Here is a 21,786-nt window from a genome sequence, read left to right as displayed (position 1 = left end):
CCATTTACAGTAACACACCGTTGATAACAACAACCGTAGATTTTACAGTCAAAAACTGGCAACTCAGTCAACAGAATTTTAACACAAAAAAACAGTAGTAGTTTTTTTCAATTTACAGTAATATGCTGTAAAGAACAACATAAAATGTATTGTCATTTTTATTAATTTGATGGGTAGTTTGCTGTAAAGTTAAGTATTCTTATTTAGACAAAAACATGTTTGGAAAGTATGGTAATATATTGTAATACTTGTTGCAATATTAGATACTATTAAAGTTTAAAAAGGTATGCAATTTCAAGCAATATATATATTTTTTCTGTCAAAATGAAGAAAATCAATTACATTTACTGAGAAAATATTAAGTACTTTATTGACACATTTCCAGGTGTTTGCGGACCAGATAAAATGATGTCGCGGGCCAGATCTGGCCCCCGGGCCTTGAGTTTGACACCAGTGCAATAGACTAAAAAAAAGGCATGAAAACAAGAGGAAAACATCATAGAACACAAAAAGGAGAGCTGATGCAACTGGCTGCCACTCCAGCAGCGCCATTTCTACATACAGCTACAAAAAGTAAAACACAACCAAAAAAAGTATAAATAATACATATTGCTTACAGACATTCGCACCATTCTTAGACGAACAACAAAACAAATACGCCATTCCGACACACACATACTGTACACTGCAAGTTCCACGCCATCATCTGCTAGGGGGGCACAAACAGAGACAGCAACAGACCCAACGAAGCAACCAAGAGAGCCGACTCCGTCCTAGGCTGCCCACTAGCTCTTGGCCAATGTCCAGTCCCCGTGAATGAGCGAGAATCGGTTTAAGGAGACAGAAGTGTGCGACACATGCTCATTCATCTCCGTGAAACTCATCCATCCTCGTCCATCTTCTACGGTCTCTCCACGCAGACTGCGGAGTGGCACAGAACCAGCAGCTACAAACATGGCCATGGCTGAAAGGCTCCGCCAGGCAGATGCAAAAGTTCACCAAACATTTCGTGAAAAAAAAACAACTTACGATTCGATTCAAAACGAATTCTTGGGATGACGATTCAATTCAGAATCGATTGTCAATTCAAAACGATTCTCGCAATATATTATTTGTTATTATATAAATTATAATGACACTTTTTAAAACAGGTTACAGGAAGTAAGCGCTAAGATGGTCTAAACAATTTGTTTTAAATAACAAAAAACGTTTTTATTTAATCGATTTTTTAAAATTATGAATCGATTTACAAACCCCGTTTCCATATGAGTTGGGAAATTGTGTTAGATGTAAATATAAATGGAATACAATGATTTGCAAATCATTTTCAACCCATATTCAGTTGAATATGCTACAAAGACAACATATTTGATGTTCAAACTGATAAACTTTTTTTTTTTTTGCCAATAATCATTAACTTTAGAATTTGATGCCAGCAACACGTGACAAAGAAGTTGGGAAAGGTGGCAATAAATACTGATAAAGTTGAGGAATGCTCATCAAACACTTATTTGGAACATCCCACAGGTGAACAGGCAAATTGGGAACAGGTGGGTGCCATGATTGGGTATAAAAGTAGATTCCATGAAATGCTCAGTCATTCACAAACAAGGATGGGGCGAGGGTCACCACTTTGTCAACAAATGCGTGAGCAAATTGTCGAACAGTTTAAGAAAAACCTTTCTCAACCAGCTATTGCAAGGAATTTAGGGATTTCACCATCTACGCTCCGTAATATCATCAAAGGGTTCAGAGAATCTGGAGAAATCACTGCAAGTAAGCAGCTAAGCCCGTGACCTTCCATCCCTCAGGCTGTACTGCATCAACAAGCGACATCAGTGTGTAAAGGATGTCACCACATGGGCTCAGGAACACTTCAGAAACCCACTGTCAGTAAATACAGTTGGTCGCTACATCTGTAAGTGCAAGTTAAAACTCTCCTATGCAAGGCGAAAACCGTTTATCAACAACACCCAGAAACACCGTCGGCTTCGCTGGGCATGAGCTCATCTAAGATGGACTGATACAAAGTGGAAAAGTGTTCTGTGGTCTGACGAGTCCACATTTCAAATTGTTTTAGGAAACTGTGGACGTCGTGTCCTCCGGAGCAAAGAGGAAAAGAACATCCGGATTGTTATAGGCGCAAAGTTGAAAAGCCAGCATCTGTGATGGTATGGGGGTGTATTAGTGGCCAAGACATGGGTAACTTACACATCTGTGAAGGCGCCATTAATGCTGAAAGGTACATACAGGTTTTGGAGCAACATATGTTGCCATCCAAGCAACGTTACCATGGACGCCCCTGCTTATTTCAGCAAGACAATGCCAAGCCTCGTGTTACATCAATGTGGCTTAATAGTAAAATAGTGCGGGTACTAGACTGGCCTGCCTGTAGTCCAGACCTGTCTCCCATTGAAAATGTGTGGCGCATTATGAAGCCTAAAATACCACAACAGACTGTTGAACAACTTAAGCTGTACATCAAGCAAGAATGGGAAAGAATTCCACCTGAGAAGCTTAAAAAATGTGTCTCCTCAGTTCCCAAACGTTTACTGAGTGTTGTTAAAAGGAAAGGCCATGTAACACAGTGGTGAACATGCCCTTTCCCAACTACTTTGGCACGTGTTGCAGCCATGAAATTCTAAGTTAATTATTATTTGCAAAAAAAAAAATAAAGTTTATGAGTTTGAACATCAAATATCTTATCTTTATAGTACATTCAACTGAATATGGGTTGAAAAGGATTTGCAAATCATTGTAGTCCGTTTATATTTACATCTAACACAATTTCCCAACTCATATGGAAACGGGGTTTGTACAAGTTAATGTCATACCGCATAAGACTCATAAATGTGATAATATCGTAAGACATAACAACTGCACAGCAGTTATTGCAACCAGCTCATTCCAAAAAAAGTGCAGTTCCCTTTAAAGACTGCGATTCATCTGACAAAGCCACGGCCTGCTCGGCTGGGTAAGCAAGAATGCCTCGGATGAAGGTCCGATCCACACCTGCCAAGCTGAGCAAATATGGCTTTGTGATAACCTACAACACCTACGCCTCCCAGCAAGGGTGCATGATGGAAAAGACAGAGGAATAACCCGAAAATTCGTAGCGTGGCAAGAGAGAACAATGCTTGCTGGGTAGAAAAGTAGAACGGCGTCTAAGCAGGAAATGCCATGTGAGACTTCCTCTGTGTTCCGCCGGGAAGAGGACTTAAGGCGGTGGAAGGAACGCAAAGCTGCAGAAGAGCGAAGAAACATCTGGCGAGTAAACACAAGCAGACACGGTAAGGATGAGCCTTGCTGTCTTCAGGGCCGTAGGAGACAACAAAAGCGAGAGAAGGAGGACAAACGCTTGGAAAAACGATTAAAGCATGACTGGATGATGGGAAAAGAGACTGATTCAGAACATGGATGGATGGATGGAGCAATGGACCGATGGGATGGATGATTGGACATAAAGACGAGGTAAGTCTGTATGAATTCATGAGAAGAATGAAGGATGAATATAGGGCTTGGAATGCGTAACAGAATACTCAAACTAACGGCTTGATTGACGGATGGACGGACAAAGGGACAAACAGTATGAATGACAGATGACTGGATGTTGCCTTGCGTGTCATCGACGTGAGCGCTTGAGCTAAAAGACATGACCTCGCTACGAAGACAATACAGGAGAACCCATCGGTTAAGTCGGATTCCTCGGATTGACGGACATCGGCGGTGGTTGACGTAACTGAAAATAGTGGTTTACTGATGAAGGACGATCAAACTTCTACGTCGAAGCTTCGAAGTCTGCCAGTTATGGGCGGATTTTCATTAAACGTTTTAGAAAATGGGATGAGGAACAATTGATTTTGGGCCTGATCCGGATCAATTCTACTACGCTATCTGCGTTTACGTGTCTTTGTGTGTATGCTAGCGGCCCTGTAGAGACTACGACAGTGGATGACTGGCAAAAGTGTTAAATCTATTTCTTTCATTCCGTGGATTGTCATTTAACTTTTAGGTAATGTCATAAATAGAATAAGGATCATTTTCACAATGTTACCTTACGTTTACGGCATAAGCTTCAACTTCTGTCCACCTCCATCCACGGAGACAAAGATAGTGGATGACTGACAAGAGGCTTCACTCAGTTTCTTTCATCCCGCTATAGATAGCCTAAAAAATTAGGAGTGGATTTTTCTTAAACTTCCGGAATATTTTAGAAACGGGGTAAGGAACAGTATCGACCGTGGCTAGCTTGTCACCGTCACCTTCAGGTGTGTTGATGTAAGCAAGGGTCTTATAAAGATGGTCGTTGTGAAAGCCTCATCATCGAACTACAAAGGGTAGACAAACAATTTCAGCCTTCACAATAAAAGCGCTGTGCTGACAAGAATGTAAGTCAAAGTATTTGGTATGTTTATAATATTATTTATAGGAAAGAATAAATTATGTATAAAGAATGGGCTACTGTTTATAATAGTAATCGATATATTGCTTGTGTTTGTTGGAAAATACATGAGAAGAGGACCTTTTAAAAATAATCGCATATTTATTTTGCAATATTGAGGAATTATTATTATTATTTTCCTAAATGATTCAGCCATACATTGAACGCTCCTTATCCCTCTATAGGACGGAGAATGGAGCCCCCCATTTGACATGTAGTACGCGGGGCCATCGGCCTTGGTGGTACTGGCACAATATAGTGCCCGACCAGTTCGCAAGGGCAGAAGGCCTCCCTCTCTGCTCCGCTCTGACAACCGTACTGTTTCTTTCACAGCTTCGCCTACAAAAAGCTTGTGATGACATTAATTTCCTGTAGATCCTCCAGTTTGATCATCTTCCCTGCGCTCCACCGGAGCCGTACCCGACAATGGCGGGGCCTATCCGAGGACCTCACCAAATGATCTGCCATGTTTATTTGTTTTTCTGAGGGTTTACCAGCTGGGAAAAGTTGCAAAAGAGAACTGTTTATTTGTGGGGTTCACAATTTGCTGTGCTCTTACTAGCTTACATGTAGCATATATGCTATCATACAAAAAAACAATAAGCCAGATGTGACTATGAAAATCTTTAGTCAAAGACAATCCTACTTAGAACAGTTCATGAAGAAAAATTTGAACGCTTCGGGCGCGCGTGTTGCCCTGATCACTATTAAGTTCGGATCATGTAGTTCCAATCATACACGTGTGCATCGTGAGGCAAAGTAGGGCCCTAGTATTTCATAGAAATACCAAATATACTGTTAAATATCATGGAAATTGACATAAATGTAACTGAAAAGCTGTCATTGTGATTTCAACACCTCTAAATGTGTTAATGAAAACTACAACTAAGATGCACTTTACAATCTAACAGCCGGTGTGTAATAAATACAATACTTACAGTATTGACATTTTTTAGGGCGCAACAAAAACCTAGATACAGTAAAGACTAAACTGACTGGCCAACACAAACCATAAACTACACACTATTGCCAAGTCCATATATATATATATATATATATATATATATATATATATATATATATATATATATATATATATATATATATATATATATATATATATATATATATATATATATATATATATATATGTATATATATATATATATATATGTATATATATATATATATATGTATATATATATATATATATGTATATATATATATATATACAGGGGTGTATATATATATATATATATATATATATATATATATATATATATATATATATATATATATATATATATATATATACACACACACTACCGTTCAAAAATGTGATGCTCCAGAAACTCAATCTGCTCAAAAGAAGGTCAGTTTTGTAGCTTCTGTAACGAGCTAAACTGTTTTCAGATGTGTGAACATGATTGCACAAGGGTTTTCTAATCATCAACTAGCCTTCTGAGCCAATGAGCAAACACATTGTACCATTAGAACACTGGAGTGATAGTTGCAGGAAATGGGCCTCTATACACCTATGTAGATATTGCACCAAAAACCAGACATTTGCAGCTAGAATAGTCATTTACCACATTAGCAATGTATAGAGTGTATTTCTTTAAAGTTAAGACTAGTTTAAAGTTATCTTCATTGAAAAGTACAGTGCTTTTCCTTAAAAAATAAGGACATTTCAATGTGACCCCAAACTTTTGAACGGTAGTGTATACCACGTTACACCATGTACAAGTGTGTTTTGACTCTTTGCATAATTTTTTTAGAGTCACAGTTATTAGTTAAATGGTAATTTATGCAAAGCTGTAGTCTCCTTGTCCACAACATTGTTATTATTCCCTCGTAGTAGTCGTGTGTGTATGTTGTGTGTTGTTTGCTGTGTGATGTTGCTTCCTCACATTTGATGTGAAGTTAGTTTGTAGTGCTGGTTGTTACTTTCATTAGTAAAAAGTTACTTCCTGCATTGACGCTTTGTCGTTGACTTGAAGCCACATCAAAAGTAGCGTGTCACGTTACATCAAAAGCATTTTAACGTACATAAAAGTAATTCATTAGATTACTCGTTACTAATGACGCCTGAAATCGGAACACTGGTGATTAGCTTGCGACCAGTCCTACCACCGCCTTTCGCCCCAAATCAGCTGGGATAGGCTCCAGCACACCCGTGATCCTAATGATTGGTCTACAACAGGGGTGTCCTTTTGCGGCCCGGAGTTATTATTTTACAGCCTATTTTAAAAATACTTTTACAAACAAAACATAAAACATGGAATAAAAAGCAAATAGGTGTAATGTAAATGAGAAAATGTTGCAATATTGACACTATTAACACAAAGCTGACATGCGGGCATTTTTAAAAAACTGTCATTGCTCAAAAAAATAATAATTAATTAACATCAATGTTGGTATGAATTATTGCAGTAGTTCTCAAACTTTTTTCACCAAGTACTACCTCAGAAAACACTTGGCTCTCCAAGTATCACCATAATGACCAACATTAAAATACAGCAGTGTAGAAGGCCTAAGTATTCATTAAAAACAAGGCAGGGGTTTTATTTTATATTTTTATAATATTTTTGGCCACTGTAACATTACACATAGTTTGAACAGTAACACTGTGTTTAAATATTTAATCACGTGATTATTTGGCGTACCACTTGATTTGGCCCGCGTACCACTAGTGATACACGTACGACAGTTTGAGAATCACTCAATTATTGACCTTTTCAAGGCACCAGTTACTTCACATCAATTTTTCCACTTTGAAATATTTTTAAGGGAAAATATTGCATAATTTGTATGTTTGCCATGTAAATAAAACAATGTTTTCTTGGACGAAAAAACGAAATACAATAATAATAAAAACTTGTAATCGACAGATAGATCTGAATTTGATCTGGATATCTAAGTGTTGAAAGTAAAAATTAAATATATTTATATATGACTTAATTTGAACACTTTTATGAGTGTGACACGTTTAGAAAACCCTTATTATTAAAAAAAAGAATGAACCAAAAGCAATGTTTAAGGCTACAATTACTTTACATCAAATATTTGACTTTAAAAAAAATTTTGGGAGGTAAATAACGCATATTTTGTGTTTTTGCCATAAAAAAACAAGGTTTTCGTTGACAAAAATGGCATAAAACTTTTAAAAAATGAATTAAAACTTTTTATCAACGGATAGATTTGAAGTTCAACTATAGATCAGTGGTTCTGAAGTGTAACTTCACAAAACACCTGGCTCTCCAAGTACCACCATAATGACCAACATTAAAATACAGTAACGTAGTAGGCCTAAGTATTCATTAAAAACAAGGGAAATGTTTTATTTAACAAGTACATTTAATATTTTTGGCCACTGTAACATTACACTCAGTGCACAAACATCATCAACAATGATACTCCATATACAGTACATATTTACAGACTACTTTGACGTACCACTAGATGGAGCCCACGTACCACTAGTACCGCAGTTTGAGAATCACTGCTATAGCATTTAAAGTAAAGAAAAATATAATTTTTTAACACTTTAATGGCTGAGACCCTTTCGGGTCCTGGGGACCTTTAATATGAACCAAAATTGAGGGCTGCCCTAATTGCCCCAAATTCACATTTTTGTCTATATCTGCAAGATAACCGTCTGAAATTCCGCCTGGTGGCGTGGCTCAGATTGTAGAGTGAACTTGAAGGTTCCTAGAATGAAATATAAACTCCGCCATCCTAGTCCCTGCCGTTGTGTCCTTGGGCAAAACACCTCACCCGCCTTGCTCCCATTGCCGCCCACACTGGTGTGTGATATGAAATGGTGGCTCATTGGCAGCCACGTTTCCTTCAGTCTACCCCAGGGCAGCCGTGGCTGCCAATGGAGTTTATTACCATCAATGGAGTGATTTAGTGATGAGCATTTCTTGAATATAAATATAACCCATTATTATGAAACATTATCATCATACCTATTTGTATTGCATCTCATTTGCCAAATAAATGACAGACAAATCCTGTGAAACAGGTCATTGTACACTCTGGGCGTATAATCCATCACAACTAGACTGTTCGGCTTGTCTTAGAAGACGTTCCGCCTCTCGTCCGGGCTGGCTTCATCAGTCCATGCTCGCGGACCAGATAGGACAGCTCCTGTCTGACGTTTGTCGCGAAACCAACATTTCATCCCTCAGACAACAAACACAAAGGTCGTCTTTTGTGCCGCTGTAGGAGTCTGAACCCAACAAAGAGCCAATAAACCTGAATCAACGTCTCCCAAAGACGGGCCGAATGGTATACTACACCACGACAAGGTTCTCGTAAACCTCGTGCCGTGTTCTTTTTTGGTCTGCGCGATAAAAGAGAATCTAGCCATGATTAAGGCTGAAACGACGCGTCGACGTAGTCGACGTCATCGGTTACGTAAATACGTCGACGCCGTTTTTGTGCGTCGACGCGTCGCATATTTACGTCACACTACCGTCATGGCGGACCGCAAAGCAGACGATCAAAGCAGACGATGCGAGCGGTGCAAGCGAGGGGGGAAAAGCATGCCAAAAGTGGTCAAAAGTGTGGGAGTATTTCAATAAACGGCCTAATAATGTTGTTGTATGTACACTGTGTCGAGCGGAAATGGCCTATCATAGCAGCACAACGTCAATGAACGAACATTTGAAAAGAAAACCATCAACTAGTCAATCGTCCGCGCGAGCATACGTTGTCATCATTACACAAAAACATGACTGTGTCATTTGTATCTGCTAGGGGTGTAACGGTACGTGTTTTGTATTGAACCGTTTCGGTACGGGGCTTTCGGTTCGGCACGGGGGTGTACCGAACGAGTTTCTAAGCTAAAGCTAACTTTAGCTGCTAAAGTCTTAACAAGCTGCTTTGCTCCTCTGCGTCTGTCTCAGCACGCAGCATTGTCCCACCCACACAACCATCTGATTGGTACACACGCAGCATTGTCCCACCCACACAACCATCTGATTGGTACACACGCAGCATTGTCCCACCCACACAACCATCTGATTGGTACACACGAAGCATTATCAGCCAATCAGCAGTGTGTATTCAGAGCGCATGTAGTCAGCGCTTCAGCGTGGAACAGATAGGTGTTTAGCAGGTGAGCATCAGGCAGCGGACTCTCCCCAAATGATAATAAACACCTCCCAGTCAACTACTAGTAACATCAATATGAGCCCGTTGACCTTCTAGAAATATAAACTGCAGCTCAGCTCACTCGCAGTCCTGGCTTGAGGTGAAGGCTAATTACCTCTCGTTCCAGCCACATCGACCCCTTCTGAGCGCCTATTTTCAGCTGCTGGGAATATTGTAAACAAGAAAAGAACCAAACATGTACACATGCTAACCTTTCTTCATTACAACTGTTAGTCACTCACTGGAATGAGTAGAATTGGTTATTGTGTACTGTGTTGGACTGGATGTTTATTTTGCACATTTTAAAAGCAATACTTAATGTTTACAGTGCTCCAGAATATTTAGATTGGCACTTTTTTGTATTGGATGTTTATCTTTATTTTTGCACATTTTAGCAAATAAGCAATACTTTCACTTTTGTTGAAATGTTTACACTGTTGTTACAGAATATTTCGTTTTGCACTTTTTTGTATTGGATGTTTATCTTTATTTTTGCACATTTTAAAGCAAAATAAGCAATACTTTTACTTTTGAAATGCTTATACTATTGCAGAATATTAAGATTTGCACTGGATGTTGACTTTTATATTTGCACATTAAAAAGCAAATAAGCTACTTTTAATTTTGTTAAATGTTAAAAGTTTTAAATGTTTACATTGTTACAGAATATTTAGTCATGTTGTTGTCAATGTTGACTGAGTGGCCATACTTCTTTTTTTTTGTAAATAAAAGCCATGCCTTTTGAAAAAACGGGCCTACATTTATTTTTTCATCTTCATTTTGAATAAAAAAAATAATCGGTAAAAGGAAAAATAATCTATAGATTAATCGAAAAAATAATCTATAGATTAACCGATTAATCGAAAAAATAATCTATAGATTAATCGATAGAAAAATAATCGTTAGCTGCAGCCTTAGCCATGATCCCGCTTCAACAATTACTAGTGTGATGACTGGAAGGTGTCATCCACCATCTCTGTGGACTAAGGAAGTGCCTCTCGAGTAGGCACAAGACATTGATCCAATGTTAATTATACATGCATGTCCTTTAAAACTGACTTTGAAACAATGTTGCAAAATAGTTGTGTTTGTAATAAGGGTGTAACGGTACACAAAAATGTTGGTTCGGTACATACGGTACCTCGGTTTAGAGGTCACGGTTCGGTTCAATAAGAAAACAGCAAAATATACATTTTTTGGTTATTTATTTACCAAATTTGTAAACAATGGCTTTATCCTTTTAACATTGGGAACACTATAATAATTCTGCCCCAAAATAGAAATAGCTCTGTGTGTGATGGATGTGAGCCACCACTAGGCTGATCAGTGCAACAGCAGGCAGTCATGAATGCTCAGGATAATAATAACATACATATAAATACGGGGTCCATTGCCAGGGTTCATGTGGTCAACATATATCAAATAAAAACTAAATAAGATAAGGCTCAGAATGGTTTCTTAACAAAACCTTTCTACATATAAAGTGATTTTTTTGATTGATTGATTGAGACTTTTATTAGTAGATTGCACAGTACAGTACATATTCCGTACAACGGTTCGGTAACACCCGAATACGTTTTTCAACTTGTTTAAGTCGGGGTCCACGTTAATCAACATTAAACTGCCTCAAGTTGTTGCTCAGATTAAATAAAATGACAAAACTTTTCTTCTACATATAAAAAGTCCAACATTAAACAGTTTCAAGTCAACTCAGCCTCAGATTAACTTTTCTCCCCCCAGCCTTTAACCCTGGTGACTTTCACTCAATCTTCATGTTTTTTGCCAGAAAAATCAGTTGATCCACATTGTCTGCAGAAAGAAGAAGTGGGTCAAAATCTAGTTTTTAATGCAATATGGTCTTAAATCTGCTGCTAGAACAACATTTGTTATTGCTTAAGCCCTGCCTGAACCGCCGAGGAGAGGCTGCTTGAATGCGGTGTTTGCACGACGCTCGTCTTTCTCGCCGTTGAAGCGATGTTCACTTGGGGGTGGCGACGCTTCAAATGGGTTAGCATGTTTGATGTGTTGCCAGAAGCATACCCTACCGCTAGTCTATAAAATCCGCTACACCTCCCTGATACCGAAGTACATGTCAAACTACTTCCTTAACGTAAATGACCGCCATAACCACAACACCAGGGGGTGCTCCACTAACCACGTTAAACCCAGATTCCGAACTAACAAAGGTCTTAACTCATTCTCTTTCTATGCCACATCAATGTGGAATGCGCTCCCAACAGGTGTAAAAGAAAGGGCATCTCTATCCTCCTTCAAAACCGCAATAAAAGTTCACCTCCAGGCAGCTACAACCCTAAACTAACACCCTCCCCGGATTGCTAATAATCAAATGTAAACAATCAAATGCAGATACTTTTTCTTTTTCTTATGCCTTCTGATATCTCTCTCTCTCTCTCTCTCTCTCTCTCTCTCTCTCTCTCTCTATGTCCACTACTTGATGTCCATATCACCCCCCCCTCCACACCCCTGATTGTAAATAATGTAAATAATTCAATGTGATTATCTTGTGTGATGACTGTATTATGATGATAGTATATATGATAGTATATATCTGTATCATGAATCAGTGGACCCCGACTTAAACAAGTTGAAAAACTTATTCGGGTGTTACCATTTAGTGGTCAATTGTACGGAATATGTACTTCACTGTGCAACCTACTAATAAAAGTCTCAATCAATCAATGCTGAAGAATGTCGGCAAACCGCTTTCGCTTTGTTGTCGTAGCCCGGTCGCTGCTAGCATGCCGCGTGTTGTGCCCCGGTGTGCATATTTACACAATGTGCGGTACGCTACTTAATATGTCCGTGTGGAAACTCGTTCGGTACACCTCCGAACCGAACCGAAACCCCCATACCAAAACGGTTCAATACAAATACACGTACCGTTACACCCTTAGTTTGTAACAACGTTGGTGTCTAACGTTGGATCCACACTGTTGATTGGATAATCAACTTCACAACCTGACACCGAATAAACGTCGTCAAAAAGCATGTTGTTCCAGCGTTGTATTTGTGTTGGAAAATATTGGTTGGGAAATGACTAAAATTCAATGGTCAAATCAACATCCGAACCCAACATTGATTAAACGTCGTCAAAAGGCATGTTGTTCCAACGTTATGTTTGAGTTGCTCAATGTCAGGACCTAATTCAAGAAGTTCTCCACGTTGTTTCAATGTCTTGTGCCTGCTGGGTCAAGCAACACCATCTCCTCATGAAACCTAGCCAAAGCGCCTCTATCCCACGCTTCCTCTTATTTTCTCCAGTCTCGCCTCCGTTCAAACATCACAGCTGTATATGCTTCCAGGCAGGATTCATGTATGGTTTTTTTTTATATACATATATTTATAGGTTTTTTTTTCTTTCACAGACTCCCACTGCTTTTCGCCTCAATTTGTCTCCAAGTTTGCCGGCTGCTTGGCAGAGTCCTCGTAGTGAAATTACACACAGTAAATATCAGCCTTCAAAGTTGCTGGAGGCAGAGTGTGGAATTTAGTGCTCTGGTGAGCTGTAGTGTCTGCTAACTTTGTTTTTTACTGTCCTCCACTGACTGAGACTCTTACTGTACACGGTGGTGCCTCAGACGCTCCACTTCGGGTATCAAACGGCCAAAGGGGTCTGTTTGCTCGCGGAATAGAGTGTCCAAACAAAGTACCGCAGGTCTCTGTTGTTGTATTTTTTTCAATTGAGTATGACTGCAAAATTATCCACCATAGGGCCAAAGAAAGTTGCGAGTGCCAGCACTTTGATAAAGAATGTGCGATGTCACAGTTTTGACTTTGTTTGCTATTTCCCAGTGTTTTGTGTCATTTCCTGTCCTGGTGCTTCTATTTTGATTTTACTTCCTGTTGGATTCATTGTTTTGCTGCACCTTTACTTTTTGTTTTGTTTCCTGCGAGCACACCTGTTTTTAATTAGGCAATCTTACCTTTTTAGTTTCACATCCCCGTGACTGCGTGGGTTCCTTCCGGGTACTCCGGCTTCCTCCCACCTCCAAAAACATGCACATGGCAACACTAAATTGGCCCTAGTGTGTTAATGTTGTCTGTCTATCTGTGTTGGCCCTGCGATGAGGTGGCGACTTGTCCAGGGTGTACCCCGCCTTCCACCCGAATGCAGCTGAGATAGGCTCCAGCACCCCCCGCGACCCCGAAAGGGACAAGCGGTAGAAAAATGGATGGATGGATGTTACTCCTAAATCACTGTACTTTGTATCTTGACAAGCACTGTAGTAATTTTCTTTTAACAGGCCTAGTCTTTTCCCTAACAAAAAGGGCTTTTACCTGCACTATGCCTTTCTTGCTCTGCAATCTGGAGTCCAGACCAATAACGCAAGAACGCAACATAAGAAATACTATTAAATTCAGAAAAGTGCAAAGGTGCCTCTCACCTCTCCTGTTAAATGTGTATATATATGTACACACATATATATATATAGATATACATACATATATTTTTGTATATATGTATGTATGTACTGTAATAATAAATAATGATAAATGGGTCGTACTTGTATAGCGCTTTTCTACCTTCAAGGTACTCAAAGCGCTTTGACAGTATTTCCACATTTACCCATTCACACACACATTCACACACTGATGGCGGGAGCTGCCATGCAAGGCGCTAACCAGCAGCCATCAGAGGCAAAGGGTGAAGGGCATGTATGTATGTATGTATATATATAAATGTATATATACTGTATGTATATATATATGTTTATGTATATATATATACACTACCGTTCAAAAGTTTGGGGTCACCCATCAAGTTTGTGGAATAGCCTTCATTTCTAAGAACAAGAATAGACTGTCGAGTTTCAGATGAAAGTTCTCTTTTTCTGGCCATTTTGAGCGTTTAATTGACCCCACAAATGTGATGCTCCAGGAACTCAATCTGCTCAAAGGAAGGTCAGTTTTGTAGCTTCTGTAACGAGCTAAACTGTTTTCAGATGTGTGAACATGATTGCACAAGGGTTTTCTAATCATCAATTAGCCTTCTGAGCCAATGAGCAAACACATTGTACCATTAGAACACTGGAGTGATAGTTGCTGGAAGTGAGCCTCTATACACCTATGTAGATATTGCACCAAAAACCAGACATTTGCAGCAAACTTTTGAACGGTAGTGTAATTATCATGCTCTCTCCTCCCACCAGTTATTAATGACAACCACCGCCTTGCATTAATAGCCATTTAAATATACACAATCACTCAAAATAATTAAAAAAGCTAAAGGGTACTGGTAGGTGGTATAATGGGTAGTATAAGTATTTGTAATATCTCCTCCTGCTAGTTATTAATGACAATCACCACCTTGCATAAACAACCATTTAACTAAATACCATGCATGTTCGAAATAAACTCAAACTCAATTCAACAGCGACTCAAAAAAATGCTAAAAGTCAAAGGGTTCTGGTACGTGGTATAACTAACAAGCTCTCTCCCCCAGCCAGTTATTAATGACAACCACCACTTTGCATAACTAATAATTTGAATAAATTACAATTATTTAAAATGGTGCAAATAGTCAAAGGGTACTGGTGCGTTGTGTAGTGGGCAGTGTACTTATTGTGATCTCTCCTCCTCTGAGCTAACAAACACAGCTGAGCTAATGCTGCTCTGTCTGGGCGCTGACGTCGCGCGTCACTTAACAGGCGCTTTTAAAGGCACACACACACACTCTGGTTTCATGAATACATCTAAACCAGGGATGTCAAACGTACGGCCCGAGGGCCGGATCAGGCCCGCGAACAGGTTTTATACGGCCCGCGGGATGAGTTTGCTAAGTATAAAAATTAACCTGAAATTTTTGAATGAAAGAAACAGCTGTTCTAAATGTGTCCACTAGATGTCGCAATAGCAATTATTTATATATTTGTAGATTATGCTACATATGTACAAAATAAACCACATGATGTTAGTACATAAGTCGTTGAAAATGATCAAACTACATAAAGAACATACTGTAATTTGATTTTGAAAAACATTTTTTTTTATCTTGATTGAAAATTAACACCAATGAGTTGACTGATAAACATTATCACATAATTTATTAAAAAAATATAAATAACGACAAATAAATTATTACCGCAATATGCAAGTGTATAAAAAACAACAACAACATTATGATTTGTACATTTTCAGAAAGTGCTTGTTCTATTTTTAAACAAATAAAACAATCTGATGTTGTCTTTATTTTTAAGTTATCGTGCTGGGATTTTACCAGTCCGGCACACTTGGGAGTACATTTTTCTTCATGTGGCCCCCCCTCTAAAATGAGTTTGACACCCCTGATCTAAACTGTATATGCCAAATATATTTAATTTATTTAAGTAATGCAATTACTTCCTACAGAGTCATGACTAACTATAATTATAAACTTTTTTAAATTAATTTTCCAAACACTGCTAATCACATAACACAAAAAAACTCCACACTAAGACGCCTAGGCTTCAGAATCGTAATGAATAAGAGTCGCCACTCAGATGTGGATCGATTTTTAGCGGCACGCTCCAGTTAAATCTGCAATTTGATCTGGAAACTGCGAGCCAAAGCGCCAGCCAAAATAGCCGCGGGCGCTAAGGCGTTAATGGCTGCTGGAGGTTACGGCCTTGCAGTTGGAATGAGCTAAGATTAGTGGCCACGTCGGATCAATTCAAAAAACGTCCTATTGAAATATCACAAAAAAGCGGTGGACTTAGACCAGGCCTGTGCGGAACATCAACCCCAAAGACCGCTTGGGGCAAAAACACAGCAGTTCGCCTTCCGGCTGACTGTTGCTAAGAGGCCCCGTCTCCTTTTAGACCAACGCTCACCATAAATAGCACCCTCATTGTCCAGCCGCTCACGTTCCCGTCATACGTGTCATTCAATCATCCGCGTCATTTCCAGCGCCGAAAAACAGCTGCGGCGCTATTCACAGAACCCACGCAGACATCACTAATCGCACCGTGCTATCACGCCTCCGGCATGTCTGCAATCATCCAACTTGACGAGTTACGAAGTGATGTCATGAGTTACTTTTTGGGAAAACCTCTCTGCGGGGAGGTGTCTGGCATCTTTTTTTTATTTTTTTATCATTCCCACCTGCAAGTGTGATGTGTATCTTTAAAAAATAAATACATAAATAAAAAAGCGGTGAGAAGGACACCCCGCATGCATCGCTCATTAGACTAAATAGCTGGCCTTCAAACGCTTTCAAAAAAAATGTCCGAGCGTGCACAGGCAGGTCCGTGTTTGTGTTGGCGTGCATGCGGAGGAAACACGTGGGCCGTTTTCCACTTGTACCAGTCCAGACTGAAGGGGTTAGCTTGGCGGCAACTATAGGCTAAAACAGGTCACCGACAGGTTCACACTTCGGGCCCCTAAAAGGTACACTGAGCGATAATGGACTCGCAGGTGAAAGGCCCTTCACAAGGAACATCCTGGTACCTCGCTTTTTGTGGTAATCCCTTCCAAAAGGTTGGATGAAAACCATTTACAAAAACAAATTACTTAAAATGATCCAAAAATTCAAGTTGCACTGGTACATGGTGTAACATGGTATAGTGGGTAGTACAACTGTCATGCTCTCGCTTGCCACCCGCCATAAACAACCATTTAACTAATTACAGTGACTTCAAAACAATTATGCAAAGAGTCAAAACGCACTGGTACATGGTGTGACGTGGTGTAGTGGGTAATATTATACTCATGCTCTCTCCTCCCACCAGTTATTAATGACAACCACCACCCTGCATTAATAGCCATTTATATAAACACAATCGGTTAAAATAATTTAAAAAGTTAAAGGGTACTGGTACGTGGTATAATGGGTAGTATAGGTATTTGTAATATCTCTTCCTGACAGTTATTAATGACAACCACCACCTTGCATAAACAACTCAGACTCAACTCAACAATGACTCAAAAAAAATTCTAAAAGTCGAAAGGTTCTGGTACGTGGTATAATAGCTGGTATAACTATAAAGCTCTCTCCTCCTGCTAGTTAATAATGACAACCAACACTTTGCATAACTAATAATTTGAATAAATTAAAATTATTCAAAATGGTGCAAAAAGTCAAAGGGTACTTGTACGTTGTATAATGGGCAGTGTACTTATTGTGATCTCTCCTCCTGACAGTTAATAATGACAACAGCCACCTATGCAAAAAGTCAAAGGGTACTGGTAGATTGTATAATCATGGGTAGTACAACTATCGTGATCTCATCTTCTGCCAGTTATTAATGATATATCTAACTTGCGTTGAACATAAGCTTGCTTGCATACGCGCCATATAATTCCTTTGATTGCGCCTTTTTGCCAGTTTTTGATAACAACCACCACCTTGTATAATATAAACAAATATGCTCACTGAGTCTGTGTTGTATATTCGACGCAACCTCTCCTCTCACCAGTTACTGAATGACAGCCACCTTGCATAATAAAAATGAACAGAAAGACTCAAAATAAGTTACATGCACATGCGCACACTGATATGTGCTGTAGAATCAGTGCGATTGCTTCTCTCGCCAGTTGTTAATGGCAACCACCACCTTGAGTAATAGAAACAAACAGAAAGTCTTGAGATGAGTCAGGAAATCAAAGCCCACAATTTGCTGGCTGAAGCACAACTAAGTCCAAGTCTGTGTCTCATAATCAATGAAAGCTCTCCTCTCTGCGGTTATTAATGACAACAGCCACCATGCATAATAAAAATGAACAGAAACACTTAAAAAATTAGCCACAAAGTCAAGTCGGCTTTATGTGCTCGCTCATGCACATGCACAAAACACCTGCACCGTATAATCGACGCAATCTCTACCCTCGCCAGTTATTAACGACATCGCCACCTTGCGTAATGGAAGTGAACAGAAAGACTCAAAATAAGCCGCAAAGTCTGAATGTCTGTTCTGTGACGGACAATAAAGGTTAAGTCAAAATCCCCGGTATATGTTTGCTTGCGCAACCTACATGTATGCCGTACAATCGGTGTAATCATTCATCTTGCCAGTTATTCACGACAACAGCCACCTTGCAAAACATAAATGAACAGAAAGACTCAAAATAAGCCGCAAAGTCTGAATTTCTGTTCTGTGACGGACAATAAAGGTTAAGTCAAAATAGAATGAGTGTAATCATTCATCTTGCCAGTTATTCACGACAACAGCCACCTTGCAAAACATAAATGAACAGAAAGACTCAAAATAAGCCGCAAAGTCTGAATTTCTGTTCTGTGACGGACAATAAAGGTTAAGTCAAAATAGAATGAGTGTAATCATTCATCTTGCCAGTTATTCACGACAACAGCCACCTTGCAAAACATAAATGAACATCCATCCATCCATCCATTTTCTACCGCTTATTCCCTTCGGGGTCGCGGGGGGGCGCTGGAGCCTATCTCAGCTGCATCCGGGCGGAAGGCGGGGTACACCCTGGACAAGTCGCCACCTCATCGCAGGGCCATAAATGAACAGAAAGACTCAAAATAAGCCACAAAGTCTGAAATTATGTTCTGTAAGAAACAATAATAGTTAAAGGTGAAGTAAACGTTGGCGATCTATGCTTGATAATACACTACATATGTGTCGAATAATCAGTGCCATCGCTCCTCTCGCCATTTATTTGTGACAACAGCCACCTCACATAATAGAAATCAACAAAAGCCTCAAAATAGACAACAGCGCTGGTGGCTTTCTCGTGCATGAACACACAGTTTTGCCACTGCTCCTTCTACTAGTTATAAATTATAGCCACCGCCTTTCACAATAGAAATGAATTGGGTGTTTTTCCCAATCATGCCAAGGTTGATTGGCTACACTAAATTGGCCCTAGTGTGTGAATGTGAGCGTGAATGTTGTCTGTCTATCTGTGTTGGCCCTGTGATGAGGTGGCGACTTGTCCAGGGTGTACCCCGCCTTCCGCCCGAATGCAGCTGAGATAGACTCCAGCACCCCCGGCGATCCCAAAAAGGGACAAGCGGTAGAAAATGGATGGATGGATGCTAAATTACAAAGAAATCCACAGGAAGTTGACATCTGCCAAGGAAGACCGGCCTCTATTGACACCACAGCGACTAAAATGTGCTTTATCCGGATCTGCACCAAAACAGACTTAAACTACTCTAATCATGTCAACCAAAAAAACAAGGCCACGTCGAGCACATACCAGTCCGTCGCAGTTGCTGATGGCCACTGCGGCGTGGGGCATGTCGCTCACGTCCCCGGTGAAGACGCAATCCCTGTGCACGCGCTCCTTGGCCTTGCCCTCAAAGTCCTCCTGCCACTCCACAAAGGCCCCCGGGGCCACCAGCTTCCTGTTGGCCCTCAGCCGGAGGTGCAGCTCCTTGCCGAAGACGGTCACGTTGAAGAACAAGCGCTGGGCCGAGCCGGGGGCCAGCGAGGGCATCTCCGGGGCGCCGCGGGCCACCCGCCGCCTCCCGGCGGTCCTCCTCCTCCTGCGTCCGGCGTCGCCGCCGTCTCCATCCTCCGGAGCGCCGCCGGTGGAGAGCAGGTGAGACATGAAGCGGCCGTGGGAGTCTGTGCTGAATGGCACGATGAGGCCATACTCGCTCAACTTGCCAGAGAGCTTGTCTGGTGGGACAGAGACAGCGGCAAGTGAGTGACACATTCCACAGCCTGACAGCAAGCACTCCAAACGCAGCCGTGCATTGATCGGCGACACTCACCGTGGGCTCCTGCGGCAAAAGTAGGCTCCAGCATGAGCTGAGTGAGTGAGAGGCACATCAGAAAGTGCATGCAACCCATAGCTGAGGCTCACTTTTTCCCCCCTTTTTTTTTTTTTTTTTAAATTTTTTTTATGTCCGAATCAACTTCTCAAAAGTGTGCTGGGGTGAGGTGGCGGCACATTTAGCCCTCCTTCCGAGCTCCAAACTCGGCCTGTGCTGAGCGGCAGACACCGACACTGGACCATCCATGAAGGGGGCAGCAGGAGGGAGAGGGGAGGGGGATAAGAGGGGGGGGGGGGGGGGTGGATAACCGTGACGACAACGGCCCGGTTCCGACAACCGGGGAACTTGGAAGAAAGTCAAAATAAACACACACACAAAACAAAAAAATGATATAATCCTCCGCTGTCCCGCAGCAGGAACATCTGCAGCCCAGTCCTGCACTAAAGCAACAGTAAGGGGAAAAAACTGGACAGTATGTGCCTTCTCGCCGGTTCTTCTTCTTCTTCTTCTTTATTTTCTTCTTCTTCGTTTTTATCTTCTTCTTCTTCTTCTACTTTTCCTCCTCCTGCTTCTTCTTCTTCTCCTCTTCTTCTTCTTCTTCTTCTTCAACTTCTTCTTCTTCCGCCCGTTGCTGTGGGACGCCAAAAAAAAAAAAAAAAGAAAAAAAAAAAAGTGTGAGCTCAACTTGCAGAGTCAAGGCAGCAATGAGCGCCTTCCCCTTCGCCACACAACCGCACATTTAAACCGGGCGATCCCCTTCATCCCTCCCTTGAAAAGAGAGGAAAAAAAGAGTTAAAAATAATAATAATAATAATAATAATAAAGATGGACGTCATAAAAGCATGCACACATGCATAATAAAACTGCATGGCAACAAAAAAAACAAAAAAACACACACAAAAAAGTCAATATATAATTCCAGGACAGCAAATACATTTTTGTGTAATCCTTGTTGTAATTTTTTTAAATTAATAAAATTACTCGCTCATTTTAATCAGTAATCATTTTTAAGAATTTGTTTTATTTTTTTATTTTTATTTGTTTGAAAATAAACTTTTTATTGTTTTACTTTTTTTTTTTAAATAAATAAATAAACAAAATCTGTTTTGGTGGAACTGATTTTTTTTTAACTTTCACATTGATTGATTTTTTTAATTATTTAATATTATTTTTATATTTTCAAATTATTGTAAGAATATTAAGTTATAGATCAGTGGTACTCACACATTTTTCACCAAGTACCACCACACTTTTTTTTCTTTAAATAAATGAATACACAAAATCTGTTTTGGTGGAACTGATTTTTTTTTTACTTTGCACATTGATTTATTTTTTAAATTATTTAATATTATTTTTATATTTTAAAATTATTGTAAGAATAATAAGTTATGTGGTTCTCAAACATTTTTTACCAAGTACCACCATAGTTAAAAAAAAAAATAATAATTACACAAAATCCATTTTGGTGGAACTGATTTTATTTTTACTTTGCACATTG

General features: G+C 39.9%; 1 protein-coding gene across 2 annotated transcripts in view; it reads right to left on the bottom strand.

The window, feature by feature from the left end:
• LOC133655379 (A disintegrin and metalloproteinase with thrombospondin motifs 14-like) overlaps window positions 1-20,849 on the bottom strand; it is a 122,910-nt gene extending 102,061 nt beyond the window's left edge. For both annotated transcript variants that reach the window (XM_062055485.1, XM_062055486.1), the window contains exons 1-2: window positions 20,286-20,849; window positions 19,766-20,190 (exon numbers count right to left, since the gene is read on the bottom strand). In XM_062055485.1, coding sequence (XP_061911469.1) covers window positions 19,766-20,190; window positions 20,286-20,364 — 504 coding nt within the window. In that variant the 5' untranslated portion in view covers window positions 20,365-20,849. The remainder of the gene's footprint in view (window positions 1-19,765; window positions 20,191-20,285) is intronic.
• Between the last annotated feature and the right edge of the window lie 937 nt (window positions 20,850-21,786).

Source organism: Entelurus aequoreus, linkage group LG08 (assembly GCF_033978785.1).
Source record: "Entelurus aequoreus isolate RoL-2023_Sb linkage group LG08, RoL_Eaeq_v1.1, whole genome shotgun sequence".
In the NCBI taxonomy this organism is placed as follows: domain Eukaryota; kingdom Metazoa; phylum Chordata; class Actinopteri; order Syngnathiformes; family Syngnathidae; genus Entelurus; species Entelurus aequoreus.
This window is presented reverse-complemented; position numbering and strand designations above follow the sequence as displayed.